At 38.5% G+C, this 21,704-nt stretch overlaps 1 protein-coding gene across 1 annotated transcript in view; it reads right to left on the bottom strand.

The window, feature by feature from the left end:
• Positions 1-581: 581 nt before the first annotated feature.
• LOC149831177 (pentatricopeptide repeat-containing protein At1g30610, chloroplastic-like) overlaps positions 582-21,704 on the bottom strand; it is a 35,761-nt gene continuing 14,638 nt past the window's right edge. The window contains exons 2-9 of the mRNA XM_090013724.1: positions 14,774-14,965; positions 14,224-14,305; positions 13,937-14,125; positions 13,716-13,829; positions 12,809-12,899; positions 12,568-12,725; positions 1,874-2,305; positions 582-1,041 (exon numbers count right to left, since the gene is read on the bottom strand). Coding sequence (XP_089869850.1) covers positions 685-1,041; positions 1,874-2,305; positions 12,568-12,725; positions 12,809-12,899; positions 13,716-13,829; positions 13,937-14,125; positions 14,224-14,305; positions 14,774-14,965 — 1,615 coding nt within the window. The 3' untranslated portion in view covers positions 582-684. The remainder of the gene's footprint in view (positions 1,042-1,873; positions 2,306-12,567; positions 12,726-12,808; positions 12,900-13,715; positions 13,830-13,936; positions 14,126-14,223; positions 14,306-14,773; positions 14,966-21,704) is intronic.

Raw genomic sequence — 21,704 nt, 5'->3', positions numbered from 1 at the left:
TCAAGAAGGCCCGCCGTCGAATCCTCGGCGACCACGGCGTCTTCGTCATCGCCGGCGACATCAACGACGCCCGGCTCCTGGCCAAGCTCTTCGACCTCGTCGCCTTCACCCACGTGATGCACCTCGCCGCCCAGGCCAGAGTCCGGTACGCTATCGAGAACCCGGCGTCCTACGTGCACAGTAACGTCGCCCGGCTCCAGGGTTAGGAAATTAGGGAAGGGAGTTAGGGTTAGTAAACAGTTCATCTGAGTTGGGGGCGGGGATGGGGCGGGGCCGGGACGGGGATGGGCCGGGGGCGGGGCGGGGATGGGCCGGGGCGGGGCCGGGGCGGGGATGGGGCGGGGCGGGGCGGGGCGGGGGAACGTGCCAGTCCATCCCCGCCTCCACCCCCGGACGGGGATGGATTTTAACCTTCATCCCCGCCTCCATCCCCGTTTCATACCCTTCATCCCCGGTCCAAACGGGGCGAGGCGGGGCGGGGCCCCGCTTTCCCCCGGTCCACTGCCATCCCTAAAAGTGGCCCCTTCAAAGGAAAGAGGCTTCCTTTGTGTGAGAGTCTAACAAACGGCCCTGTGACATTATGTTCAAAGACTAGAGATTATCCCCATGCACATGAAATCTAATCTAGTAGGATGATCATATATACAACAATTATGAAACATTAATTGGATAAAAAATAATAGCTTAGATATTAGATACAGTTGCCATGCTGTCGACTGAATCTGCTGTGATGTTAGAATAAATAAATTCCCTGCAAGAACTTTCCAAGGCCTGGTAAGTTTGATCATCTTTTGTAACTAGATTGTTCACCAATCTTACCAAAGTTGTCCTCTGGAACCGATGGCTGTTGTTCTTAAATAAATCCATCCATGCTTTCTTAGAGAAAGACTGCGAGTCTCCAACCATGCCAACAATGCAAGCAATAGCACCAACACAATCGTCTTCCTGCAACTTCCAGCAGAACCTTTCCTTGAGAATGGAAGGTGGGAGAACCCTTCCTGACTGAACCAACTGATTATATGTGGTCTCCACTAAATGACCCTGAAGCCAAACACCCAGAAACACGGATTAGATGTATTCATACTAGGGGGACAGAAAAATACTTCCTATGGTTAATCTAAACCTCGTAAAACTATCATTAGCAAATTCTGCACCAACCAAGAAGAATGGAACTCTAGACACCGACAGTTTCATGCATGCATCATATTGGGACTCGCAGGTCCAACTCCCCTGACTCTATGGATGTAAGTAATCAAGGTTTTCTAGAATATGCCTAACCATGGGAAAGGTTTCCAAGGTCAAATAAAGGCTGAAATGATTGCAGGCTGAAACATGTATCTCACAAATAAAATGCAAATAGATACTGTAGTTATTGGTCGGTCATAACAAGCTACTAACTAGATCATTCCCATAGGAGATTGCCATTTTTTATGGTTTAAGATGTTTGACTTATATAAGCTTTGAGAAGTCGGATTTATGAATCCTCAAATACCACACTTTGACAGAAATAGGAAAGTTAAAGGAGACTCAAGATCAGTCTAATTTAAGATTTGGCAATCAAAGAACATCAGGAGCTTCAGGCATGTGGTCCAGAAATAAGACATGAAGACCTGCAAACGCAAGGGTGGGATATTAAAATTTGTACCATGTTAGTGTCTTAGGTAGTGTTTAGAACTTAAAACCAAGTGCCATCAGTTATCAAAAGGCAACACCAATCAACCCCCAAACGAGTTAATGGGATGCCCATCCCCCACATTCCTGACTGAGATCACCAAGAGTTCAATGCATGGTTTTATAAGGAAAATAACATTGTAAGGTTATCAGTCAAATAAGAGATAAGACTCACATAGGGACAAAGGAACAAGAATAGTACCTTTCCCGCTTTAGAAGCTTCCAAGATGAGCTGAAGGTGCCTTTTCACATCAAATTGGTAACCATGATGCAACATTCTCTGATAAACACACTCAAATTCATCCCATTTCTCTCCTGCAGCACATGCTTCTAACATGGTATTGTACATGATATTGTCTGGAGCTAGCTTTTCCCCACAATCAGTTCTTGTGTTGGCAACTTCACCACTATCCAGAATCTTCCAAAACAGATCCTTCGCATCACTGAACATTCTTTGTTCAACCATTGCTTTCAGCATCATGTTGCAAGTAACCAAGTTGGGGGAGCAAAACTTCTTCATATGATTAAATATGTATATTGCATTTTCTATGCTTCCAGCATCAAGGCATGCTTTGATTAGCCCAGTATAAGTCACAACCAAAGGTTTCTTTGCAACCTTGCATATTTTGTCAACCTGCAAAAATGAATGGAGCGAGCCAGAGCTACATTAGAATTTACGTTGGATTTTATGAAGACCTCATGGTTTCCATGCATAAGAATTGGGGATAAGAGATTGAAGGACCAAAATTGAGGAAATTCAAGCATCAGTTTTATCACAGGCAGTGGCATGATATACAGTTCTCCAGAACACGTAGTATGAAGACTTATAATTAAAAAAAATGGGACACCTTCAGTCAGATTAAGCCTCCAATCTAGCAATGCAGTTTTAGTCCTCTTCCATTTCGTCGATACGCTTAAAATCTTCACATATTTTATAATAAGATCCAGAGAAGTCTGGTAGGGGTTTCATAAAAATGGCATGTTCACTTGCACACGGATACATGCTCCCCCCTTCCCCCGGATCACTAACCGTTTGGATGACACCCCAAACCCAGTTTTAAACTGGGTTTTGGGCTCAAAACCAGTTTTTTGCAAACACCTGGTTAACTGAAAAATCCCCTCCCCACCAAGTTGAAAACTTGGCTTATCGGGGAGGGTCCTTCAACCCCTCAACAGCCCCTTCCACATCCCACCATTGTCTGGCTATTTCCGGCCGGCCACCGGACAGAAAATGACCAGACTGTTACCCGCCCAGTCAAGGTGATGCCCATCAGGCCATTTTCAGGCAGGTGGCTGGACAGAAATGGCAGGAAAATCCTTTTCTTTTTTTATTTCATCGTTGTCTGGCCATTTTCTGAACTCCCACTGGCCGGGATATAGCTAGAATGATGTCTTACGGTGTGGGTGACACAATCCCAGCCATTTCTCGGCTCGTGGGTGGCCGGCAATTTTGTTTTTTTCTTATCCAACCATTTTCCAGCCACCCAACAGATGGAAAATGGCCGGTATGGTGTTGTTCAGCATGGGCAACATCATTCCAGCCAATTTCTGGCTGATGGGCGGCCGGACTAATATTTTTCTTTTTTTTATGACATTTTGGCCATTTCCCCCGCTAGTGGCTGGCCGAAAAATGGCTGGCCTTGTTTTTTTTTTAGTTTTTGATAACGAAAAACCTGAGTTTTAGGTTTTTGGTCATCCAAACAGGTTAAAAGCCTGGTTTGCCAAAAACCAGGTTTTAGGAAAAAAAAAAACCCAGGTTTTGCCCCCTATCATCCAAACAGCCCTAACAGGTCCACAAATAGCTTTTGTGGAAGTTGCTAACAGTAGCATTTCAATGAAGCTGCTAAAAAGTTTCAAGCAAACAAACATAAGGAAGCAATACATGAGCAGGTTCTGATATGGAAGAACCAAAACTCAGGAGGCGTCAAGCATCAGGTTCATGACAGGCAGTGGCAGGTTCTTCACTTCACTGAAACACATAGTAAAAGGCTTGACACTGAAACGAAAGAAAAAGGAAACCTTCAATCAGTTTAAGCTTCTTCTCTAACAATGTAGATTTTGCTATCTTGTTCCTGTTTGGTTGACTTTTAAAAATATTCCTTATCTTCCATAATAAAATCCAGGAAAGTCTAGTAGGGCTTTATGAAACACACGGAGGCAAATACACAATGTACACACACATTGCCATTCCTAATCACCAAGTGGCTGATGACAACAATAATTGTCAAAGCTGCTTAAAATTTTCAAAAAAGCAAACAAAGAAATAAAAAAAGTGTGAATAAGTTCCATGATTGAAGCACCAAAAAGCAGGACTTGCCAAGCATCAGGTTTATCACGGGTAGTCGTATGGAGCACAGAGCATACAGCCTTAAAATAAAGCAAAGGAAAATGGATACCTTCAATTGTTTAAGCATCTAGTCCAAAATGTAGCTTTCACTATCTATTCTTTCCATTTCATTAATATGTTTACATTTTTCCACATCTTATATAAAAAGATCCAGAAAACTCTATCAGTGGTTTAAAAAACTGACATGCACACACATGCAGACACTCTCACATAACCTTGAATGATAGTAAGTTCAAGGGAAGTTGCAAACAATAGAAATCAACGAATTTGTAAACAGCTTCCATCATATGAAGACCTCCCGCTTCAATAACTCCTTGCTTCTACATGTTATGAGGACAGGATCTCCGAGAGACACTACAACACAGTGAAGTATATGGAGTCCTTCCCTAACTCTAGGGCATGAAATAATCTTATTAGCAGAAATTTTGTTCACAAACATGGGAAGATGCACAAAATTTAAGGATAAAAATCAGGCATGAAAACACCCACTGGTATCTAGCATACTCATAAAAATTCCACAAGCAACTCCCTTAGATGTACAGCGGGGCCATGAATATCGAACCATCGAAGTCAATAATAAGCAAGCTAACTATTAGATAAGAATAAACTCCTGATCTTCACCATCTTGTCATCACACGTGCAAGTACATGCATAACTCTCACTTGAAACGGATGAAAGGTGTTTCATGAATGCATAAGGTCCTAATTGAAAAGACGTCATTCACGATTGGGTCTGGATCTCAGGATCCAGACCCAATTCATCTTGTTTATTAAAACACATGCTCATTAATGGCATGTTTGAAATGACGTCTTTTCACTAACATGATTTCAGAATCCAATTCATGGGGAAGAATAGCACAAACTGTCAGAGTTTCAGACACGTCTTCACTATCAGCAAAAAGGTAAATGAAAGGAGACAATGGACTGCGCAGAAAGGTCATCAATCGTGACATAGAAATCTGTGTTTATATATACAGCACTTTACAAATATTATAGATGATAATGTCCCTGATTATAAATATAAAATACAAACATGTGCAAATTACAAAACATAATATATGGGTCTGGACCAGACGTGGATCCAGAACCATATCACGTCTTCTTAAGAGCCTCCCTCAAGTTGTACATGATCTTGAATCATGAACAACTTGCTCTTTAAGAACCAAAAATTGTTTTTGGTCAGCCCCTTTGTGAACATATCAGCCACTTTATCTTCAGTGCGAACATAGTATGACTCAATTTCTTTCTCTTCAACTTTTTGCCTCACAAAATGTTGATCTATCTCGATATGTGTAGTGCAACTATGATGAATGGGATTAAAGGAAATATTTATCGCAATTTGATTATCACACAGTAACAATGATCTTGAGATAAATTCTCCCAATTATCTTAGCAAATGTCTAATCCATGTAGCTTCTGCTGTGGCAGCTGCCATGGAACGATATTCAGCCTCAGAACTGGATCTGGCAACGACTTTTTGTTTTCTACTATTCCAAGACACAATGTTACTACCAAGAAATATACAATAGCCTTAAACTGACCTCCTCTCATCTGGATCTCCTGCTCAGTCCGCATCTGTATAGATAAGGATTTTGTGAGCTCCATTATCTATAAGATTCCTCTGGTAAACGAGTCCATCTCCTACCGTGCCCTTTAAGTATCTCAATATCCGTTTAACTGCATCCATGTGCCCAGCTCGAGGTTCATGCATAAATTAAGACACTTGATTTACAGAATAGACAATGTCTGGTCTAGTGAAGGTAAGATACTGGAGCATTCCGACTAAACTTCGCTATCTGGTGGGATCATCATATAAGTCTCCATCTTGAGAATTCAGCTTCTACGGTAAGACACTCGGAGTAGCTAAGGGCTTGCAATATTTCATTTCTACTCTACTTAACAAGTCAAGGGTATATTTATGTTGAGTTAGAGTCAACACATTGTCTTTCCTGTCAACTTCTATGCCAAGGAAGTACCTCAGTTCTCCAAGGTTCTTCGTTTTAAAATTCTGACTTAAGAATTCCTTGACTTCCTTGATATAACTGCAAGAGTTGCCCGTGATAATTATGTTATCTACATAAATCAATAAGAATGTGGGCGTATGCTCGTCCTTGAAGATAAAAAGTGAGTGATCAAGATTGCATCTGCAAAAACCAAGATTTTGAATTTTGAGAGAAAAACTATCAAACCAGGACCGTGATGCTTGCTTTAGACCATAAAGAGCTCTCTTCAATTGGCAGACATACGACTTGGGTCAATTTGTGACTTGACTGCCTGATAGAAGGTAGTAAGTTTATCTTGCTTTTCAACCTGTGACATAAATAACTGAAAATCCAAAGTGAAATTATCATAACTAACCCATCTCTGAATTAGGTGTCGAATTCTTTCTGATCTCCTGACAAATGAATAATTTTTAGGTTCATCAACAATGACATCATTAACGGTGGGTATACTTTTTGTTGCTCTTCTCACATAGACCGGTCTTGAAAACTTCTTAATCTCCTTGCGCGACAAATTGTCAATCTCGATCTGAGTTGTGCAAGAGGTTTCATCTGGTACAAGGGTAGGCATGGGAACAACACTGCAATCTGATGAACACTCTCCATTGATGTTAGCAAACAACTCGGCATTCAACCATGGAGAATAGATTTCAACATTGTGATGCGTATTTTGTAAAGAATACCCATCTTCAAAATTTTGCTCATCAAATACTACATTTCTGGAGATCTTAACACGCTTGAACAAAGGCTCGTAGCAACGCTATCCCTTATAATCATCTACATATCCCATAAATCTGCACTTAGAAGCTTTATCTTGAAACTTATTTCTTAATGATTTGTCAATATGCAAATAACAAACACAGCCAAAAATGCGTAAACTATCATAATCTGGGTGCTATCCAAAAAGAGTATAATAAGGTGATTTTTTTGCTAAAATGACCATCGGCAAACAATTTATAATATAAACCGCAGAGTGAAAAGCTTTTGTCCACAACTCAATAAGAATATGATTGTCATGCAATATACTCATCGCACTCTCAACAATGTGGTGATGCTTCCGTTCAGCAACACCATTCTATTGCAGTGTGTGCGAGCAGGAAACTCTGCGACTTATACCATTGTTTCGAAGAAAGGCAATAAAATATTTGAAGTGTACTCACCTTCCCCATCACACTGAAAATTCATAATATTTGACGAAAAGTGAGTTTTGACAAAGGCATGAAAGGTTTTGAACAATTGAAAAACCTCACATTTATGTTTTATGAAGTATATCCAGGTATAACGAGAATAACTATCAATGAAAACAACATAGTATCGACTTTCCGAAAGAGAACAAGTAGATGCAGGACCCCATACATCAGAGTAGATAATCTCAAAAGGTCTTGAACCTCTTTTATTAATTGAATTGAAGGGAAGAACATGACTCTTGCACAATTGACAACTTGTACATTTCTCATTGTCAAAAGTAGGACTCAACCCAAATAAGGAGATAAGATGATCTCTTACAAGCTTTTCACCAAAAAAAGAACTACAATAACCAAGTTGACTATGCCAAAGATTTGACTTATTATATTTAGACAGACTAAGAAGATAGAAGAGGATTCATCATACTCCAATGAAGGCTTCAAGACGATAGGAACAGGAATACGAACACAATCAGAAGGATCTTCGTTGAAGATATACATATTTCATTGGCGATCCCTCGTTTGAAGGTCCTTGACATACACAGAAGAGGGAGTAAATTCGACAAAAGAATGTGTATCATCAATAAGTTTGGATACATAAATAATGTTCTTTTTTATATTAGGAGCAAGTAAAACATTAGACAATTTTATAGATGAATTCAAGAAGGGTATTATGGTATCCCCAATGTGAGAAATGGAATGATGAGTTCTATCTCCAGTGATAATACTACCTTTATCAAAATAAGAAGATAAGTTTGAGAGTTTACCTGCATCTCCCGTGACATGAGTGGCTGCCCCAGAGTCTATATATCATACTCCTTGGTCATTTTGTGCTATTGTCATCTTTGAGAGAGCTGCCAATAAAAGTTGTTGCACATCTCCACTAGATTTACTCTCATTAGTCCGCCTTTTTTGACTGAATAGTAGGATTCTTGCCTTTATTTTGAGGATTAAACCAACAGTCAACTTTAATGTGTCCCCTTTTATTACATAGGAAGCATGTGAGAATATTTCTTAGATTTCCTGCATGAGATTTAGTAGGCATGTTTGGGGTAGGAAGCAACCTACGCCCCCCTTGTCCACCATATCATCTTCGAGCTCTACCTCCATGATAATTATTTCCTCCACCACGACCTTGCCCATAAGTCAACCTAGTATCCAAAACATTTTTGTGAGTCAAGTTGTCCACTAAGTTACACGGACTCGGCTAAAAGGTCGGCGCACCTGCGTCGACACGCCTCAACACGGGTGTGGCTTCGGACACGGGGCGAATACGGTCAACTAAGTGTTGAACTCGGTCAATGTATCGGGGCTGAGTTCGCCCATATTTTGGACTCAGTCAACTTTGACCGAGTCTATTTTTGTCTATTTATTAAAATTGATTTGGACTCGGGTTGGGTCCGAATCCAAACCTGACCCGGATCCAAGACGGTATCGGGGTCGGGGCCCGACCCTTAAGAGGCTACACAGGGGGAGGGGAAGACGACAGACCCCTCCCCGTCGATCGCTCCCTCTCCCCCACCTGTCCCTCGCTCCTCGTCCCCTTCAGGCTCGCCGGCGACCCAGGCGACCGTAGCTGCCGGCGATGCCAGCCACCGGTCCTCTCAGGTATATCCCTCCTCCCTCTTTCGTTCTTCCTCCGGCAGGGGGTGGAGTCCCCTGCCTCATTTGTGTTTTCCGGCAGGGGGCGGAGGCCCCTGCCTCAGTTTCTTTTCCGACAATGCCTCAGATCTATTTTTCGGTAGGGGGCTCCGCCCTCCTGCCTCAATTTGTTTTTTCGGCAGAGGCCGGAGCCCCCTACCTCCGTTTGGTTTTTCGGTAGAGGGCTCAACATGGACTACCTCGATCGTGTTCTTCCCTCTAATTCAGACGATGAAGTAGATTTATGATGAGTTTTGTTGTTATCACACTCACAAGTTTCTTTATGTGTTATATTTTGGTAAGTTTGTGTTGTTACTTCAATAGAATTACTTTTTTATTTTTGCTTTAAAATTTTCAATCTTATTATTGTTATATATATATATATATATATATATATATATATATATATAGCTGTGTCCCCGTATCCAAAATTTTTAAAATTGCTCCGCACTCGTACCCACACCCATGTGACATAGGTTGTCCACCATCATCATCGGAAAGGCTCTTCAAACTAATCTCATAGTGTAACAGTTTAGCCCGTAAATCTTCAAAACTAGGTAAAACAGGCAAGTATGTGAAGGACATGACAAGAACGTGATAGTCTGCTCTCAGTCCGCTTAAAACTTGTTGAACCTTATCTCTCTCTGAGATCACACATCCAACAAGAGCCAACTGATCTGTGATATTTTTTACCTTATTCAGATATTCCATAAGAGACATGGTTCCCTTCTTTAATGACTGAAATTCTTGCTTGAAATACAAAACCTTTGCTTCCGACATTTGAGAATAAGTTTGAGCCAACATATTCCATAGTTCAGTGGCTGAACAATCATCTGGAATTGCAATCAATATTTCCTGTGATAAAGTAAAAGTGATGTACACGACTAGTGCTTGGTTTCTTTTCATCCAAGCCATGAAATCAGGATTTTGAATAATCTGAGATGAGACAACCCCTTTATCATATTGTATTTCCTGCATGATAAATTGAAGCGGGGCTGGAGTTGATCAATCTAGATGCCCAAAAAGATCTTGGCTTCGTATGAAAGGGATTATTTGTCTTTTCCAAGTCAAGAAATTTGAATGGTTTGAGTTTTTCATATACAAGTTGACTGAGAAAGCTAGAGGAAAGACCATAATGAGTAGAGGACAAATCCATATTTTTCAATTATGTATTGCAAACTTTCTGATACCTTAGATTATGGATCTAGTGTTGTGTATCCTTTTTTTTTTAAATATTAGTTTTGGTTATGTACCAAAACCGCAACACAGTTTCTTATGAAGCACAATATGTCAGAACAATGAATTGTGTGATTCAAAAAAAAAATGACATCAAATAGAGAAGAAAAAGAAAAATTGACCCAACAACAATGAGATGCAATACAACAATCTGGATAAGGAAAAATAAAGAAGGAAATAGGGGTGAAGAATGAAAACGATTTTATAAGAAATAGATATTTAACCAATTAAGGCAATAGAGGAAAGAATAGATTAGTTTTAACGTGATCTGGTTTTGAGAATAAGAAATCACAGATCTTCAAAGGATAGGTCAGAAAGAAAACAATACCAGATCTAATATGATCAGATCTGTCTTAGACTGAATGGAGAAAACGAGAGAATAGAGAGATTAAAATTAAACCCAGATTTGAAATTCAGATTTGACGTGAAACAAAAGAGGAAAGAAAAGAAGAACGATGGACAAAAGAAAAGAGGGAAGAAATAAGAATCCAACCTTAAGTGAGCGTAGATCGATTCAACCTGCTCTGATACTATGTGAGAACTTGTAGTTCCAACCACATCAATCAACCTTTAGCAGAAAAGTAGATAGAGGAAAACAAGAGGCTACTGCACAGGAAAGGTCATTCGTCGTGACCTAGAAAAACTGTGTTTATATACAGTACTTTACAAAATATTATGGACGATAATGTCCCTGATTATAAATACAAAATACAAATATGTGCACATGTGCAAATTAAAAATTATAAAACATAATATATGGATCTGGACTAGACGAGGATCCAGAACCATATCACGTCTTCTTAACAACTATTACTAGACCTGATATAGCACATGTTGTACACTCGACTAGTTAATTTCAGCACGCTCTCACATCTGTTCACATGAGAGCTGTTTTGCATATTATTAGATATATAAGAAATTCAGTTTCTAGAGGATTTATTTATGTCTTCCTCCACTGCCCTAGATTTACTTATATATACTGATGGAGAGATCCTAATAACAGACACTCAACTACGGGTTTTTGTGTTTTCTTAGGTGATTCATTAATCTCATAGAGGTACAAAAAGCAACAGAAGGTCTCCCTCTCCTCAATTGAAGCTAGGTTTTGAGCTATAACTACAACCACAATAGAAGTGGTGTGGTTAAGAAGATTCCTGGCTGATATGAGAATCAAAATTCTAAGAGCATCAAATATGTGTTGCGATAATAAGAGCTTTATCTACATTGCCAGCAACACTTTTCATGAAAGAACAAAGCACATCGAAATGGACTGCCACTATGCTCAAAAAATATTTTTACGAAATCAATGATCTGCCATATGTCACATATGAGTATCAGCTGACAAATTTCTTTACCAAACATCTCTCTGCTCCTAGATTTCATTTTCTCTTAGGCAAACATTCGGTCATCATAACGTAAGTTTGAGGGAGAGTTAAATTGTACATATATATATATATATATGAGAGGTTGGACCAAGTCAACACTTGTTGACTTGGAAACCAACGGCTAAATTTCTAGTTGGCTCTTGTCTCCTCCCTCTCTTAGTCTTCTCTCCTTCCCCCTTTTAGGATTCTCTCTATCCCTCTTGTGTATATAAATAGGGGTCCATGCCCCTTTTAAATATAATGCTTCTTGCATACTTGTTTTTCAAATAAAGATATTATTTTTTATCTTTTGTGTATGCCCTTGGTGGCACTTGTAATTATGCTCTTGGTGGCACTTGTAATTGTGGTCTTCGTAGCATTTGTGATTGTGTCCTTGATGACACTTATGCTTGTGTATTTTGCACTTGTTAGTGGACTCTTTGTTCGTGTTTGAAGGTGTTCAACCTCTCATTACATATGCGTACAACACTGGATAATGTGCTTAACAAAAAGCATTAAATTAATGGGGACAAGGAGTCCCTATTTATACACAAAGAGACTAAAGGCAACAAGCCTTGGGAGCGCCCATAGTCGTTAGGAGCCCAACGACTCTATGGTTAATGACCATAGAGCCCTTAAAATAAAAAGAGAAATACAAAAACATAAAAATAAAAATAAAAAATAAGTACAAAACTGTCCCTATAGGACCTAATTACAGAAGGTAAAAACACTAAAATTCCCCTAGTGGGTATTACCTATTACAACATAATTATATATATTCATTATATTATGAATATATATAATACTTTAACAATAAAAACTTATGGCTTTTATACACCAAATGATCCTCCAGATTATGCACAAAACCAATTCTGCAAGCAGGCTTTGTGCAGCACAGACCTCAATCATCTCTATGCAAATCCTGACTGAAACTTACATTAGTTGATAAAGTTTGGCACAGGTTCCAAGTTAAATAAAACCAAACGAAAGACTTTGAAAGATGCATTTATAATGACAACCAATCACAGAGAAACTCATCAATAACAGCATGTTTATAGTTCAAAATTCTCAACCCAGCATAAAGGTAACAAAAATTGACTCATGAGTGTTAGTTACAATACATGCCTGAAGTAGAGCATCATGACACCTTCCTGCACTGCAAAGACAACGAGCAAGATCATAATACAGACTAGCTGAACCAACTATTCCTCTTCTTTCCATATCTTGGATGGCAAGTACAGCCTCCTCTGTTTTACCTTCCTTCCAAAGAGCATTCACAAGGACTGCACAAAAAACAAACATTAATTGTTCAAAAAAATAAAGAATAATACCAAAAGCAACACATCCATTTTTAAAAGTTAGATACCTCTGTATGTCAAAATGTTAGGAACTGATGATTTATCAATTTTCTTGAAAAACTCAAGGACCAACTTGTACTTGCCACATGCAAGCATTACCTGTTAATTAAAGCACAAATATTAATGAAGCAAAATTTCAGAATATTTCAAAATTCTGAAAGAAAGAAGAAAAACTTTGGTTTCATTGCAAAATCCCCTTTGACAACTGAAATGATCAAATGAAATATTTGTTCAAAGCTTATTCATTGATCTGTTATTATTACTATTCACAGAAGTTATAGGACTGATAATGAATTTATATTAATTGTGATAAGTGCAATATGACAATCCTGAGCTGTCACAACTCACAATCTCATATAGTTCATAGAAGCAACCACGATATATATAGAGAGAGAAATAGAGAAGTACACACACACACACATGCAAGCAAGTACACACACACACTTGCTTCCAGGCATCCTTTGATTCTTTCACTTTTAGCCACTCAATTCTGTTGCATGATTGCTTTGACTCTCCACTGCAATATGTTGGTTTCACAACATGTTCATCTTATCAAATCACAAACACTCGCATAAATGCACACACATACACAACACTTTCTTTCAGGCATCCTTTCATTCTTTCACTTTAGGTATTCAGTCCTGTTGAACCATATGTTTTGAATCCCCACCGAAATATGTTGGTTTCATATAATGTGCATCTTATCAAATATAAGCAAGTTCCTTCATTCTTATCAAATATAAGCAGTTATATTCATACCTATACTTTTTTCCAGCTGAATGTAATGGGTTGTAACATATCCCTTAGCATGTGATCCTGAGATTCTGTTCCTATGAATCATTGCCCTTACTGGAATTTCAAGCAACATGACAAAGAAATTTTCTGGAGCATGACTGACATGAAATCAATAATTACCTCCATGACAAGGCCATATGTCGTGCTTGAAGGCGGTATCCCATGTTGCTTCAACTGTTGCAATACCCAGAATGCACCTTCCCAGTGCTTCCTCCGAACACATGCATTTAAAATCTGTGAGTAAAAACACTATGGTCACTTCTACCATAACATGAGAGGAATCTGTACCACTCAAGAAATACAAGAGGAATTTATGCAGCACAGTAGAAAAAGTCTCTCACAGCATTATAAACAACAAGGTCTGGCTCCAGGCGAGGATCCCACTTTTCCAATGTCTCCTTTAGTTTCTTTTCTGGGCCAGCTCGCATAGAGTCAATAACATCGAAAAGTTCCTTCAAATGTCCAGCTTGTCCTAGAGTGACAGCAATACAATGATATGCTGCCATGTCAGGATATGATGATAATTGTTGCTGGAAAATTTTAAATTTATGTTATGATACTTGTCAGAAAGAGTTGTAGATACAACAAAAATTACAAGAATGAGTAGAAGCCAGAGAATATATATTACACGCATAGAATGGAATATGTTAAGTGCCTCCACAGGCCTTCTTGCATTTCCAAGCACACTGAGTACAGTTGTATAAATATATCTGCAATATAAGGTGCTAGATTAATAGGCATACTCAGCTCCATTTTCATTATTATCGACTATAAAGCAAAACTGAAGAGGAAATTAAGCTGCACCTACTAAAAATGGCACCCAAATGAACCAATGGACTACTCATTTACTCAAACATAATAACCACAAGAAAGGCAAACTGTGAAGCTTTGTCAGCTCAACACATAAAACGAAACCTGACAGACAAGTTTGTAGAGTTTGCAAAAATAAAATATAAAACAAGATTCTCACTACACCTACTATAGCATGGCACTCAATGAACCAATGGACTATTCATTTGTTCAAATATAATAACCACAAGGCAAAATATGAAGCTGTATTAAACCAATACATGCAATGAAACCTAACAGACAAGTTAGAGAAGTTTGAAAAATAAAAATATAAAATAAGATTCTTATGTACTGGAGATGTAGGTGCCTAACTGAGGGGCAGAAGTTACCTGCTCTTGTAGGACTCAAAACGTTCACGAGATTGAAGCCATTGAACCACTTGCAATGCTCTCCTCCAGTTCCCAAGTTGACCCAATATTTGGACAATTCGCAAAATGGAATGGTCTGTAAACTTGATCTTGGCACTATGAAGCATCTTAGAGAAGTGCCATCCAGGCAAATTGATATCTGCACCATTCAGCCTTTAATAGGAAGACAAATTAATATACACTTTCTTAGCCCCAACCCTTAGGTGCCTATTCTGAGAAATCCTACAAATTGTGTGCCAAAGCACTACATAAATAGCATTCAACAAAAGATGTGATTAGAAATAGCAAAAAGTAACTAGCATATAGCAGGCAAAAGAAGATATCATGAAAACAACCTTATCACAATGTGAACTTCTTCTTTGCACTTAATGAAGCTTTAATTTCCTGATGCCAACATCAACTAAAGTGTGAATAGTCACCATGACCTTCAAGCTACCAAAATTACAATAATGTCTACCTGGAAAAAATGATTTTCTAAATGAACGGATTTATATATGTGAAATTGAAAGCTTCAGCAAGCCCCCTCCCTGTTAATAATACCCATTGTGTAATAATATATAATAATATAAATTACATTGCAAAGACATCTTTTAAGTTTCGAACTGCGTTTCTTAATTTTCCTCTTATATTTTTTCTTGTCTGGTCTTCACTTAGAATATCCATGAAGATCTTGAAATAATAAGAGAAATTAGTTTAAATATGGAAGTTTGGGAAAGGACATTCTTGAAAGCTTAATTTTGTTACAGGATCCAACAATAATTATGCTTCCAAAATACATGGTTGATGTTGTCATGACAAGATTGAACTTCTATAAGTTTCTATTAGTGCACCTGGTTAATATGTTATGATGCTCAACAATATATATACTTCTGAAATAAGAGTTCACTTTGTGGATGATCAATTTTTTCCTGATGAATGAAAATGATATGGTTTCTATAATTATAGGTGGCTTAGATAAAGACACATTAGGACACAAATGACACTCTTCCTACACTGGAGTTTAGTGGGAAAAGAAAAAGAGAAATAAGGCACTAAAGCTATATTGGGATACCAACAGCTGCAGATAACATTTCTTCATATATAGCATTTTCATGAGACCACCATCTATATTGGGAAAAGGTACACCTTCAGCATTTATCGAACGCTCATAGTGGTGAACTCTACCAAACTTTCATCACAAACTCATAAATAATATCATTTAGGAGAAAGATTAATTAAGATCGTATGCAGGAAAATGGCTCTATTTTGATTAGTTGATAGGTGTTAAATTGTACATATATACATATATATATATTTGTGTATATACAATATAATATATATATATTTGCCAATAAATATATATGTTAGAGGGAGAGTCAAACTGGGTTTGACTGCTCTTAACGGCTAGAAATTCTAGCCATTGGGCACAGTCAAACCTAGTTTCTAGCTGTTGGGAGCTTGGCTCCCTCTGTCTTGTGAGCCTCTCTTTTCTCTACCCTCTTGTATATATAAGGGTGTTCTCTCATTTGATTTGTAAGCCTTTTGGCACACTTCTTTGTTGAATAGATTATATTTCATTCTCTTTTTATGGGTTTGTGAGTGTGTTCTTTTAGAACACCTTGTGGTTCACTTTATGAGTCTTGTAAGTGGATTCCTTGAGGGCATGTTTGATGTCGTTCCCAGTGTGATTCAGGCGAAAATCTCACGGGGAACAGCGATTTTCAACAAACGTTGGATGCGGCAGACGACATTCTGCGCATCCGCTGCGTCCACATACACATGATATTTTCGTTCCACCCTCCCCCTTGTTACAAAAGTAACAGGGATGAAGGGAGGGTTCATTTCATCTCGACGAGTGTGCCTCTTTGAGCCCCATCGCCCTCCACAACCCCCTCGCGATCTCCTCCACGAAGCTCGGGGGGGATTTTTGTTTTTACCCTTCAGGAATGACGATGGAGAGGAAGCCCAAGGAAAGCCTCTTTGATGTCTTGGGTGAGAGTTCTGCCGTGTTAAAAAAAATTGGGTGTTCTTTGCCTCTGCCATGGATGCAACTTTGATGGCCATGGCTACTTCACATTCCTTGTCAGAAGAGGCAGAAGAGCAACAAACCTTCACTCTGGATTTGTGACCCGTCTGGTTCCTCCATCAAAGGAATGTCGCTTTTTGCATCGTCCTCCTCTTCACCTTAGTTCGTCTTCTCACTTGCACTCCTACTCTGGTTAGCTTTCTTATTATTCTTCGATTCTTTGTTCTCTTAACTGTCGAATCAGTTGTCGTTCTGTGATTTGTTCTTCAGACGGTTGATTTCTTCCATTTTCGGCTACAATTTGTTCCTTCTTGTTTGTTTGTGAACGAGAATAGGTGAGGCAACTCCTCCCAAATACAGAGACTACGAAGCACAAAGGCATTGGATGGAGATCACTCTCAACACTCCCGTGAAGGAGTGGTACATGAACACCACGTCCAACGATCTCGCTTACGGACGCCTCGACTACCCGCCAGTCACGGTGTACCAGAGCTACATTCACTCCTTCCTCCAGGAATTCAAACCTGAATCAGTCACACTAGGTTCTTTCGGGGGTTATTAAACCCCCTTTAGGTGTTTCTCTTTTACTAGTTTGTGAGTAGCTCTTTAGTTTGATCTTTATGATAGAATGATAGTTATAATGCTTGAATTGCAGTGCTTGATGACACTAGAAGATAGAGAAGAGAGCGATTGACACCGTGTATGCTATTCATGAGTGATTAAAAACATTTTCTATTTTCATAATTAGCAAAATTGAGTCTTGAGTTTTGAGTACTTTTGGCGATCTGATTTGACAATACAACTCTGGCAGACATGCAGATACAATGCAATAGAATATCTTAGTAGTATGTTACATAGGGATTCAAAGATAGGAGAGAGAAAGAGAGAAAGAGAGAGAGAGTCTGCAGTTAGACTGGGATTCAAAACCGCACTACCTGTGGTCTAAGACACAGAGTTTGTTTCTTCATTTGTATGATTCAAGAAGATCATGAAACAAGTTTATGATTTGCCCAATTAATGTGAACTTAAAAATTGAGATGCATTGCATGTATCAAAAAGAATTAAATGAGAGGAAGAAATCTCAGCATTGGCAACAGTTTCGCTGCCTTACATTGGCTCCATGAGGCATTCATCAGTTTGATAGGAAATACATGAATTATCCTATACACATGGTCCAGCTTCTTAGGTCCTTATACTTCATTTTGTTTCTCACACTAATTGGTACTCCTTTCCTCTTGTTGCTTCATTGTTTACCTGTAAAGACTTGTTTGTCACTATTTACCTTCAAATCCTTACTGGTATCCCTATGTGTATCTTATTTATCTTGTAGGTGTTGTTTTAGGCCTCCATTTACTTGCACAAAACCATTTCAAACTACATCATATGACTTCTTTTCATCTTTTTGGTGTTAAACTCTGTCTTGATCATGCTTTTATATATATATATATATATATATATATATATATATATATATATATATATATATATGCCCCGACCACATATTCTATTTTATTTTTGTTTACTAGTGCACTCTTGCAAAGATAAGTATGAGGTTAGAAAGGTGCTTATCTATGACACAAACTACCACTAGGTTTCCTGCAGTTCACCCACCATATGCTGTTCATGCTGGTGATATTTCATTAAAGATCCTTACTGTATACTAGAGCCCAAATGCTGAAATTTATTGTCACACTAGTGATTCTTTTGCGTTAATCATAAGATCTTTTCTAATTTACCTTCTGAGTGAACTGTTCAATCCATGGTATTTGACTCTTGTTAGGGTTAGGAAAAAGAATTTGAGAGATTAGAGGAGAAGAGAAGAAGAGAAGAAATAAAGAAAAAGAAGAAGATGATGAAAAAATTAGGGCTCGTTGAACTATCTGGTTACATTATAGCTCTTACATATTGAACACAGAAGGGGCTGACTAAAGACAAAATACCCCCAATAAAGTGAAAAATTACAAATACAAAGCTTATAAAGATGAAAAATCCCCTAACAGTTTATCGAAATGACTTAAATGACCCTTGACTCATCTTTAACATTAAGACCAAGTTTTGAGAATGTAATGAAGAAGGTATTCAAATTTATCTCATTTGCATTAATTTGAATATATTACTTGACTTATGCATCTTTAAATTGGCTGCTAAACTTTTTTTTTCTTTATTGTTTTTCATCCTCTTCTTGCTGCAAACAGTGGGTTCCTGAGCTGAGGCATTATGCTCCATCAGTTCCCATTGTTCTAGTGGGCACCAAGCAAGGTTCTGTCCTATGTCACATGGGTGTGGGTGCGACACGGGTGCGGCGCAATTTCAAAAATTTTGGACACGGGGACTCGACCATATATATTTTTTTAAAAAGTGCACTCTGTGATTATGCACACTGTGACTGTGCACACACCACAGTCACTGTGACTGTGCACACAGTCTGTTGTATATATATATATATATATATATATATATATATATATATATATATATATATATATAATTGATTTTTTTAGTTTTTTGCCCTAAAAATGGATGAATATAGACTCGGTCAATGTTGACCGAGTCCAAAACGTGGACGGACTCGGCCCCGGTGCATTGACTGAGTCTAACACTTAGTTGACCGTGTCCGAAGCCGCACCCGTGTCGGGTACGGTCGACGCGGGTGCGTCGACCTTTTAGTCGAGTCCGTGTGACTTTGTCCTAATATTACTTTTTGTATGTGTCATATGTTTGAATCTACAAAAGTGCTATAACATAAGACTTAGTTGACCGTGTCCGAAGCCGCACCTGTGTCGGGGCGTGTCGACGCGGGTGCGTCGACCCCCTAGCCGAGTCCGTGTGACATAGGTTTTGTCTGTTTTCTTGTTCCTTTTCTTATTTAGTTTATGAGAATGGTTGGCTTTTAAAATAATGCTACACAGTTCATCTCGTGATCAAAAATGTCTGCGCACACTTGAGAATGAACTAGATGTGGGTTGTCACCTACCCTTCAACAACCAAAATTTCATTGTTCCATTCAAACTCAGTTTTTGATTTTCCTGCTTTTTCTTCTCAAAAAGGTGCAGGTTTGTTACTAGATTAGTATTGACAGGCTGACTTTTCAATGTACTGACACAACAAATTCTTGCAACCGTTAATATCCAACATGAGCTGTTTTTGTTTGCAGTTGTTAATATCCAACATGAGCTGACTTTTCCTGCTATTTTCCTGAGTCTATCTACAGTTGTTTGCAATCATTATATAAACCAACATCAGCTGTTTTGGGGTTTATGACCAGCTTCAGTTAGCATGCGCCGTTCCAAGCCACGGGATGATTTTTAAGTCCTGTTATTTTCCTTTTTGTTATGATTTTGTCTGCTATTTCTCAATTGGCAATCTATGTCATAATTCCTCCTAGAAATTTATGTGTATCTCCCATTGTGGTATCTTTATCATTGGAGTCATTACTTGAACATTCTTCCTCTTCAATCATTTTTGAACAGTATGTGATGGTTTTTGCCTTAGGGTGAAGAGCTCAGGAAGAACATAGGTGCAGTTCCAAAACACAACAGGTACCACTGTTTTCAACAGAACTCTGATTGTACTTCCCTAAAAGGCATTTTTATATGTTTATTCTTGGAAGAGATTGTATTTTTAGATGCAAAACATGAAACTCTTACAGAATGTTAAAAGTGTTTTTGATGCTGCTATAAAATCAGTTATTCAGCCACAGAAACCCAAGAAACAGAGGAAACGCGAAAGGTTTTGCCATATTCTCTAGTTTGGACCGTGACGGATAATGTACTCGGTTCTTTTAATATATTTGTTTTGTTCTTCTACTAAATGGAAGTCCTGCAGTATGGCCCTAATACTATGTCACACGGGTGTGGGTACGGGTGTGACACGGGTGCGGAGCAATTTCAAAAATTTTGGACACGGGGACACGGCTATATATATATATATATATATATATATACATATATATATATAACAATAATAAGATTGTAAATTTTAAAGCAAAAATAAAAAAGTAATTCTATTGAAGTAACAATACAAACTTACCAAAACATAACACATAAAGGAGGAAGACTATCGAAGATCGATTTTTTTTTTTGTTTTTATACGTCTTTTGCCCTAAAAAATGGATGAAAATAGACTCGGTCAAAGTTGACCGAGTCCAAAATGTGGACGGACTCGGCCCCGGTGCATTGACTGAGTCTAACACTTAGTTGACCGTGTCCGAAGCCGCACCCGTGTCGGGTACGGTCGACGCGGGTGCGTCGACCTTTTAGTCGAGTCCGTGTGACTTTGTCCTAATATTACTTTTTGTATGTGTCATATGTTTGAATCTACAAAAGTGCTATAACATAAGACTGCCTTTTTTTATCTTTTCTTGTTGCTTTTGCAACATACCTTGCTTTTAGGTCACAAAGAAATGAATGGTTGATGCTGCACAATTTATTTGTTAGTGTTTTCTTCAACTTAAAGTCAGCAACCTCTTGAGAATAACTTATCTTTTCTTTTCACTTTTTTGGCAACTACGCTGGACTACTTTGCCACCTTTCTTCTCTTCGAGTCTGCACAGTTATTGGTAAACCCTTCTCACCAGGGCACAAGTTGCCAATGTAGACCCACATTGGTCTTGCCAATGGCCATTCTTCATACTTTGGGTAGAAAATTCTTGAGAGTACCATAATTACTTGACCTGACTTTGAAGCCATGGATGAGCATCACCATGAAGTTAACCTGATATGATTGCTTTAATAAGAGCTTCTCTTAGACAACTGAAAATATATATACTCTGTATTTTCAGTGTTGCAGCCACAAAGAGCCCAGTGATATTTACTGGAACTGAAGAGCACATGGATGAGTTTGAAGTTTTTGATGTTAAGCCATTTGTCAGTCAATTTTTAGGTTTGA

Source organism: Nuphar pumila, chromosome 7 (genome assembly GCF_984573655.1).
Source record: "Nuphar pumila chromosome 7, dmNupPumi1.hap1.1, whole genome shotgun sequence".
NCBI classification, from domain to species: Eukaryota; Viridiplantae; Streptophyta; class Magnoliopsida; order Nymphaeales; family Nymphaeaceae; genus Nuphar; species Nuphar pumila.
Note: the sequence above shows the minus strand (reverse complement) of the source record. Positions and strands in the feature narration are given on the sequence as shown.